The sequence below is a fragment of the Cryptomeria japonica genome, unplaced genomic scaffold, assembly GCF_030272615.1.
Source record: "Cryptomeria japonica unplaced genomic scaffold, Sugi_1.0 HiC_scaffold_396, whole genome shotgun sequence".
In the NCBI taxonomy this organism is placed as follows: domain Eukaryota; kingdom Viridiplantae; phylum Streptophyta; class Pinopsida; order Cupressales; family Cupressaceae; genus Cryptomeria; species Cryptomeria japonica.
Window position 1 is genome coordinate 115783 of NW_026729217.1, and position 9344 is coordinate 125126.

Genomic DNA, 9344 nt, shown 5'->3' on the forward strand with positions numbered 1-9344 from the left:
TTCTTGTTGCAACGGATATAGATGCTGGAAAATATTTATTTATTATTCAATGTATAGCTAGAAAGGAAGAAGGATCATTCAATTGGGAAAGGGATAATTTTACACTCTTAACTTAAATACAATAGAGCACTACAATTATTCGGTTGGTTTACTTTTTTATGGAAGCACTCCTTATAAATCATGTATCATAGTAGAGATGTCGACATTTGAATAATTGGCCGGCACAGGCCAAACCTAATCCCAACTAACTCTTCCATCATATTGCACACGTAGACTACTTTCATATACCGTCCTAAAGAATCCCATCTCAAAGCACATAGAGGTACCATGTTTCGAGAAGTCCAATGGGAAAGTTGATCTTAGCACTCACTTGACAACATTTACTACTTTATCTATTGGCTTGATTCTTGAGGATTCTCTTCCTGCAAAAATCTTTTTCATTTCATTGAAACAAATGACATTGGATTGATTTTTCCCTTTATCTATTAATTCAATAAACTCTTTCTCATATCTTGTTAATCAATTTTTATAACGTTTAAAAAAAAATATTGGACCTAAAGTAACATTAATTGATGGTGCAGCGAAGGGGAATCCCGGACCTGCTGGATATGGGGGAGTGGTGCGTGATAATAATGGCAGGATGGTCTCGATGGTGGCCCTCTCTTTGGGTACCTAGACAAACCACTTTAGTGAGGCCTTCACAACGTATACCAATATCAAATTGGCCAAAGAGAAAGGTTTGAGAAGGGTCTTCTTGGAGTGTGACTCCCTAAACATCATTAATTGTTTAACAACTTCCTCCTCCCCTAGTTGGTCGATTAAACATATTATTGAAGATAGCCTAATGCTTCTCAGGGGATTCTACGAATTTACCATTTCACATGTCTATCGTGAAGGTAATAAGGTTGCCGATATTTAGGCCAACATTGGGGCCGACTTGCCAAGTAGGAAAGTTTGGAACATTTATGATCGGATCCCAGAGGATCTTCTTAACCTACTCCGTAATGATCATGATGCGTGCGAAGCTCAAGGGGCTTTCGGAAATGATGGAGAATGACGTCTTCCAAAGTGTCCTGGGCAAGACTTCTTCTATGAGGGGAAAGTCAAACTTTCTGGTGGCGTTTTTGATTGTTTTTGTTTAGCTCAACTCTGTTTGTGTTGCAGGTTGTTGAGAATCGGTATTTTCCAAGATTGGGGGAGATAGGAACCGTTTGGAGCCCATAGTCTATGAAAAATGATGAAATAAGGAAGCAGTATGCAAAGAACTTTCGATAAGTGTTTTTACTAGTTATATCGAGACGCTTCATGGTGCGGATGCCCTTGTTACCGAGGCCTTTGTTCATGGGTGGAAGTATGGTGTGCTCTGTGTCTATGGTATGGAGCTGGAGGTTGATGAGGAGATGGTGGATAAGGTGTCCAACATGCTATTCATATAGTTTCTAAGGGCATTGGACAACATCTAAACTAGTAGCTTAGCTTATATTTTCTTAGTTTATTCAATTGGGCGACGAAGGTGATGAGTGGAGTGCATTTACACTTGATTAAATTCTTGTTCTAATTTCATTCTTATTATTTATTTATTATCTTTTAAAACTATTGTGCTTACTAGATAATGTGCAGCCTTTGTAAAGGATTTTTCCATCTCCATTGACCCGATTAACCACCTAAGGTGAGATGCATTTAGATCTACAATGATATAAAAAATTCTTTCTTAGTGCTTGGCAATGTATGCCACATGAGGATACTATTAGGAAGTTTTAAATTGAACCAGTTTAAACATAGTCTCCTCTTTTCTCTTTTTTCTTTTATTTTGGTAATTACTCCTTCAGCAAGGCATTTAACTAGCTCCAATCGCTTAGTATCCATTAATTTACTATTTTGGGTCATGAAAATAATGTATTCTAGTATAATGCCATTTCATTTTTCTTTACTTATTATTATTATTTTTCTATCGAAGATTCTTGTCGCAACGGATATAGATGCTGGAAAATACTTATTTATTATTCAATGTATAGCTAGAAAGGAAGAAGGATCATTCAATTGGGAAAGGGATAATTTTACACTCTTAACTTAAATACAATAGAGCACTACAATTATTCAGTTGGTTTATTTTTTTATGGAAATAATCCTTATAAATTATGTATCGTAGTAGAGATTTGGACATCTGAATAATTGGCCAGCACAAGCCAAACCTAATCCCAACTAACTCTTCCACCATATTGCACACGTGGACTACTTTCATATACCGTCCTAAAGAATCCCATCTCAAAGAAAACAGAGGTACCATGTTTTGAGAAGTCCAATGGGAAAGTTGATCTTAGCACTCACTTGACAACATTTACTACTTTATCTATTGTCTTGATTCTTGATGATGCTCTTCCTGCAAAAATATTTTCCATTTCATTGAAAGAAATGACATTGGATTGATTTCTCTCTCTATCTATTAATTCAATAAACTCTTTCTCATATCTTGTTAATCAATTTTTATAACATTTAAAAAAAATATTGGACCTAAAGTAACATTAATTGATGGTGTGGCGAATGGGAATCCCAGACCTGCTGGATGTGGGGAAGTGGTGCGTGATAACAATGGCAGGATGGTCTCGACAATGGCCCTCTCTTTGGGTACCCAGACAAATCACTTTAATGAGGCCTTCACAATTTATACCAATATCAAATTGGCCAAAGAGAAAGGTTTGAGAAGGGTCTGGTTGGAGTGTGACTCCCTAAACATCATTGTTTAACGACTTCCTCCTCTCCTATTTGGTTGATTAAACATATTATTCAAGATAGCCTAATTCCTCTCAGGGGCTTCTGTGAATTTAACATTTCACATGTCTACCATGAAGGTAATAAGGTTGCGGATATTTAGGCCAACATTGGGGCCGACTTGGCAAGTAGGAAACTTTGGAACATTTATGATAAGATCCCAGTGGATCTTCTTAACCTACTCCGTAATGATTATGATGCTTGCGAAGCTCAAGGGGCTTTTGGAAATGATGGAGAATGACATCTTCCAAAGTGTCGTGGGCAAGACTTCTTTTATGAGGGGAAAGACGAACTTTCTGGTGGCTTTTTTAATTGTTTTTATATGGTTTATGTCAACTCTGTTTGTGTTGCAGGTTGTTGAGAATTAGTATTTTTTAATATTAGGGGAGATAGGAACCGTTTGGATCCCATAGTCTGCGAAAAATGACGAAATAAGGAAGCAGTATGGAAAGAACTTTCGGTAGGAGTTTTGACTAGTTATATCGAGATGCTTCATGGTGTGGATGCCCTTGTTACTGAGGCCTTTCTTAATGGGTGGAAGGATGGTTTTATCTGTGTCTATGGTATGGAGCTGGAGGTTAATGAGGAGATGGTGGCTAAGGTGTCCAAAATTCTGAACAAGGGCACCAAATTCTACAAGCATAAGAAATGTGCGATGGTGGCGATGAAAACCTTTTTCCCGCCGAAGGAAAGGGAGAAGGTGAGAAAGAATAATAATGTTGGGTGGGAGAAAAAATCACTTTCAAAGCCATGGTACGAGGTCTCAGAGGTTATCGTGCGCCGCCTCACCGTTGATGGTAAATTCTGTAGCTTACTTAGCTATCACTTTGTCATTATTAATCATTTTCGGCATCACAAGTGCATTTCCTTGGCCTTTTATTTGGTCTCATCATTGAATAATAGCATTAGGGCTCACGAGAAATGTGCATCCTCCCTTGTTCTCCATGAGGGCTTATTCCCGTTGATTATGAAGTATGCCAAGACTATCAATGTCGAGAGGAATACGAGTGCTAAAACTGGTATAGAATACAAGAAGAATGTCCATATTCATTATGGGGAAATCTCTTCTGATGAAGAGGTGGACTTCGATGGGAACGAAGTCTTTCACATTTATAACAAACAAGGACCCTCATCGTCTAAAATCCCTAACCGTACTAGCAGAAAATAAATTATTTTATCTAACGAGGAGGATGACCCTGAACATGTCCCTAATTCGGTGGACGGTAGTTCTGATGTGAAGGTTAAAAGAGTGGCCAGCGTTTCTATGTCAAGAGCTATTGACAAAACCAAAGTATTTAACAATGTCAACGAGAATTATTCTAAGCGACCGAATGCCTCTCAGATTGATTTGGACGGGCCTGCGGAGGATTAGGGTGTCAATGTTTCTATACCTACTCTTGGTGGTGGGTTTACTCCTAAGGAGATGGTTTGTCGGTCCCTGAGAATACGATTACGAATATTAACTTGAGGAATTTAAAGGATAACCAAAATGCCCAATTCACCTAGATTTTTCAAGAGATTAATAATCTCAAAGAGAAGGCCAATCCACCTAATGGGGACCTCGACAGTACTAGGTCTCGAATACGCATACCCTGGCTAATGGTATTAAAGACCTTAAGGAGGAACATGAAGAGCACATTAAGGCTTTGGAAAATGACTTATAAACATCAGCATAGTTTGAGTGTGGTGGTGGAGGTGAGTATGTCTGCCATGAACAATACTAGCATTGGTCTACGTAGACTCAATGAATAGGCTGAAGTTCTTCATTATATTTCTCAGGGCAAGTGCCCCACTGGTAGCACTGAGATGGTGAAGAAAGATAAGGTTGTGAATGCTGGTACCTGTAAGAAACTTAGGGCTCCCTCAGAGGATGTGGATGCGGATCTGGATACGAAAGAGAAGCCCCTACTTGGTCGAGCGACGAGGCTCCATAGAAAAGATAAGGGTGTGACCCGTGTTGACAACATCATTAAGAAAGTTCAGAAAATCAATGAGGATGTCATTCAGAAGAATGACAAATTGGTCAAAGTGTTGTAGTTTTGTTATGTAGAAATTCTGTATTGTTCTTGTCTGTTGTTCTATGGGGCTGCTTTTCCCTGGTTTTTATGGGTTGGTTCGCATCTGTTTTTTTGTTGGGTCCTTGAAGGTCGAGTTTTTATGATAATATTACAATAATACTAATACAATTTACATGATTTGTATAGTTTATTTCTATTTGAAAATAAAAAATTATTCTATTCTATTTACATTTTCACCATAAATTACTTGAACTATTTAAACAAATAGGTTTCTATTCAATAATATTATTATTATATATAATACATTAACAGAATAATAAGTAAATAACTTAAAACCCACTAACATAGTCATTTTAACACATACAAACATAGTAAATTTTGAAGTGTCTATAAAACCCATACAACTTTTTTAGGGTTTCGGAATTACTAGATGGTTTGATTTAGACAAATGGAAACATAAAGGTTGAGTGTACTTAGTAATTAAAAAAGGTCCCACCATTCACTTATCATGGGAAACCGTGCAACAACTAAATTGTATAGAAATAAAAAACAAGAAAATAATGACATTTATGAATTATTAAAGAGGCACACGGAACAAGTGGCAGGAACCCTAAAATTTAGATTGTGAGAGCTCAAATATTTGAGAGTACTATGTTTGCATTAATGGAGGAGTAGAATTTTCGAAAAAATCTCATCTGATCGTGACTGCAAGAGGAGAGATAGTGGTAAAATGAGAAGATCGAGAGATGATGGGCAGTGCACACATTCTGACAAAAAATGAAGAATAAAACTAATGGACAGCGGGCAGCTCCAATATTCCCAATCGTCTTGCAATGCTGTCTCCTTTACTCACAATCGTTGATGCCCAAAAACAGCTCATCCAATTCATATAAGAGACGCCTTCGGCATAATAAATTCATGTACTATTTTCCCTCTTCTATAATTTCTCTCATATGAAGCATGCAATCACCATTTCTAAATAAAGCTTTTATATGATAGGATGTGGTAGTATCAATATACCATAGGGCACTACGTCACAGAACCTTTTGCACATGAAGATACCCCTAAACTTACTACTCATTTTCATATTTCTTAATCTTCTAGATTGTTAAATAGGTTCACGTATTTTATTGATGTCTATTTAATTCTTGAGATATAAGCTACTCACTATACATAATTTCTCTATTTTTTAGGCTCTCATGAAGGATTCAAATGTAAAGAATGAGTATCACATGCTAGTATGTGCCAAGGTCCATTACTCTATCTATATTAACTATTATTTGACGTCCAAGCATCTAATTTAAACGATATATTCCACATTCCATATGCTTTGAGATGTATTACTATTTTAGGATTCACATGCACGTCAATGTATGGTCAAAACATAATGGTAAAATATTTTAATCTAGTCAAACTATCCTTAGTTTTGGGTATATTATTAGAGGATGGATTAATTCAACCATATATCAAGAAATGATGCAATCTTGTCGAAATCTTGGCCCATTCTCTAATTAGCCACCCTTATTAATTTACATACACCCCGTTATATTCTATCTTATCCCGTGGATTCATGCACACATTCGTATGTATCACATTTATTATTAGATTATTCTCCATCCACACCTCAATGTCTAGGCATTTATTCTCTACATAAGTATTAGCCTTTTTTCTGTTATTGGTCAATAATGGGGCGTCCAATCAATATTGCACCATACAATACTGACCCTTGAGATTTAGCAATTTAAATTCGAATTTTTTAACTCCAAACCTTTTATTCTATCATAATTACATTTAGTACCTGTTTTATGTGATTTATTGAACATTTTGGTTTTTGAAAGAATTCAATGTGCATTTATTTAACATGCAGTCGCTTTGAGAATTCATTGAATACGAATTTGCATAAATGAAACATTTATCATAGAAACGCTTTTGGTTGGAGCACCAAGATGAATCTATCTCCATCAAAGTTTTCATCTTGGGAAATTTGCATGCTTCTTTTCCATTTACCTAAATTGGCCAGGCTCGTGAAGCCGACCATTCCGAAGGATAACCTAGGAGAACTTGACCCTAGTGATCTACCAGGCTCCCTAATGTGATTTTAACTATTGCGAATACTTGACAATTAGTGAAGAGTTAACTTCAAGGTAAATTGACGAAAAGTGAGATTTATTAGATCAAATGTTAGGGAAGAATTTATATTCACACATATAGAACTTACGCATATCTATGGATTTGACATAAAACAATCGTGGACATGGGGAGTGATCCCTAGTTGACATGACTTTCATGCTTATCACTGATACAACTACATACCCAATTCTTAAAAGATGGATTCTTAAATTCAATTTAGATGATTTATATACTTGCATGTTCAACCACATAGATTACGCTAACTTTTATCTACTTTTTCCTTCTGGTATAAATCCTTGAGCAAAACGTTATGATAGGATATGGCAATGTGAATATATAATAGAACATTGCATATAACACTTCTGCACAAGTAAAATTGAGAAATAAGATAAATAAGAACGAGAATAAAAATAAAATTCAATTTAGATGATTTATATATGTGGATGTTCAACCACATAGATTACATTAACTTTCATGTACTTTTTCTTTCTGGTATAAATCCTTGAATAGAACTTTATGATAGGATACGGTAATGTGAATACATAATAGAGCATTGAATATAACAGTTTTGTACAAGTAAAATCTCTAAATCTTAAAAATGAATAAACTAATTAGAGCAAAATTTAAGAATGAGATAAACAAGAATGAGAATAAGTTGGAAAGCCGGATAAACCGACTAAGAATAATTATGTGTAAACTAATTTTAAATATTTTTAGAAAACTAACCCTCCGGTTACAACACGTTTTGGAATTTCGATCTGAATGGGTCCACAAAATTCAATGGGAAGAGGGAACTGGATTACGAGTTAAGTGTACGGAAATACTTAGTGAAGGTATGGACAGAAAAAAATACGATTCACTTCGAATTGCAGCAGTCTATTCTACTTCTAGAACAATTCCAGACGGGCAGAGATAGAGAAGGGGAAATTAAATAAATTCGTCTATCCTTCTAAGAGGATCGATATTGTTATGTGGACACGTCGGGGAATCTGTTGATTTTGATTTAAGGCTCCTTCTCACTCTCTCTGTGTATATATATTGCATGGAGTGGAGTAGATGAGAGCAGAAAAAGGTTTCGAGGTTTAGAAAAGAAAAAGAGAAATGGAGCGTTCAAAGCTGTTGGGTTTTGTGGTCTTGATATGCTTTACTATTCCAACGATATCATGTTCTTCGGACAGACTGTTTAGTGGTTGGCCGAAGTCTAGCAGCGATGAAAATGTAAAAATAAGGGTGAATATGACGCGCAGATCAGAGAGAGAGTTGGGTTTTTCTGAGAGATTGGGTTTGGCTGTGGATCGAAGTAAGAAGCGAATGAAGAAGATAGAGGCATTGATAAGAGGGCAATTAGACGCTGAAACGCCCGTTGAAGTAGGGGATGGAGAATTTCTGATGAGCGTTGCACTGGGAACGCCCTCTGTGAGCTTCGAAGCGATTGTGGACACGGGGAGCGATCTGATTTGGACTCAGTGCAAGCCTTGCAAGGACTGCTTCTCTCAGCCTACGCCAATCTTCGACCCCTCCAAGTCCCCCACATTTTCCACAATTCCCTGCGGTGATTCTCTTTGTGACGCCTTGGGGAGTACGCAAACCGGATGCAATCCAGATTGTACCTTTATGTATCAGTATGGCGATGGTTCCTTCACCAGCGGCGACCTGGCTTACGAGACATTGTCAATTGGGAGCAGCAAGGTTAAAGGCATTGCATTTGGATGCGGGCATGACAACGAAGGACAAGGATTCTCTCAGGGTGGTGGCCTTGTGGGACTGGGAAGAGGTGGTCTCTCCCTTATCTCACAGCTGGGTTCCAAAGCAGAGAACATGTTCTCTTACTGTCTTTTGCCCATCACCGACTCTTCTTCACAAACCAGCCCCCTCTTTTTCGGCGAGGGTGCTTCCTTGAGCGGAGGAGCCAAGACTCTCCCACTCATCAAGAGCAGTATCATTCCCACTTTCTGGTACATTCCTATTACAGGAATCACCCTCAATGGTAAGGCACTAGATATTCCTCCTGGAACTTTCGATCTGCAATCGGACGGCAGCGGAGGTATGATCATCGACTCCGGAACCACTGTTACCATCCTGGACCAGGCTGCCTACTCTCCTCTTAAGGAAGCAATTCAGTCCGCCATTGATCTCACTCCTGTAGACGGCTCTTCTACAGGTTTGGATCTTTGTTACCACACATCATCCGCTCACCTCACCTTGCCAACCCTCGTCTTCAACTTCAAAGGCGGCGTGGATTACGAGCTTCCGGCAGACAACTTTTTCATTCAGGCATCTGAAAATCTCTTGTGCCTGGCAATGTTGGGTGAACCATCGGGGAATCCTTCCATCTTCGGAAACATACAGCAGCAAAACTTCCATATCCTTTACAACAATGCTCAGAACACGCTCTCTTTCAAGCCCACTAAGTGTGATTCTCTTTAA

At 37.8% G+C, this 9344-nt stretch overlaps 1 protein-coding gene across 1 annotated transcript; it reads left to right on the forward strand.

Annotated features, from left to right (window-relative positions):
* The first annotated feature begins 8018 nt into the window (after positions 1-8018).
* Positions 8019-9344, forward strand: LOC131871346 (aspartic proteinase nepenthesin-1-like). The gene has a single exon (XM_059215964.1). It carries the CDS (start codon positions 8019-8021, stop codon positions 9342-9344), a length of 1326 nt encoding a protein of 441 aa, XP_059071947.1.

Bases quoted from the DNA above. Each gene is read 5' to 3' on its own strand.
- LOC131871346 (XM_059215964.1), top strand. From the start codon at position 8,019: ATGGAGCGTTCAAAGCTGTTGGGTTTTGTGGTCTTGATATGCTTTACT.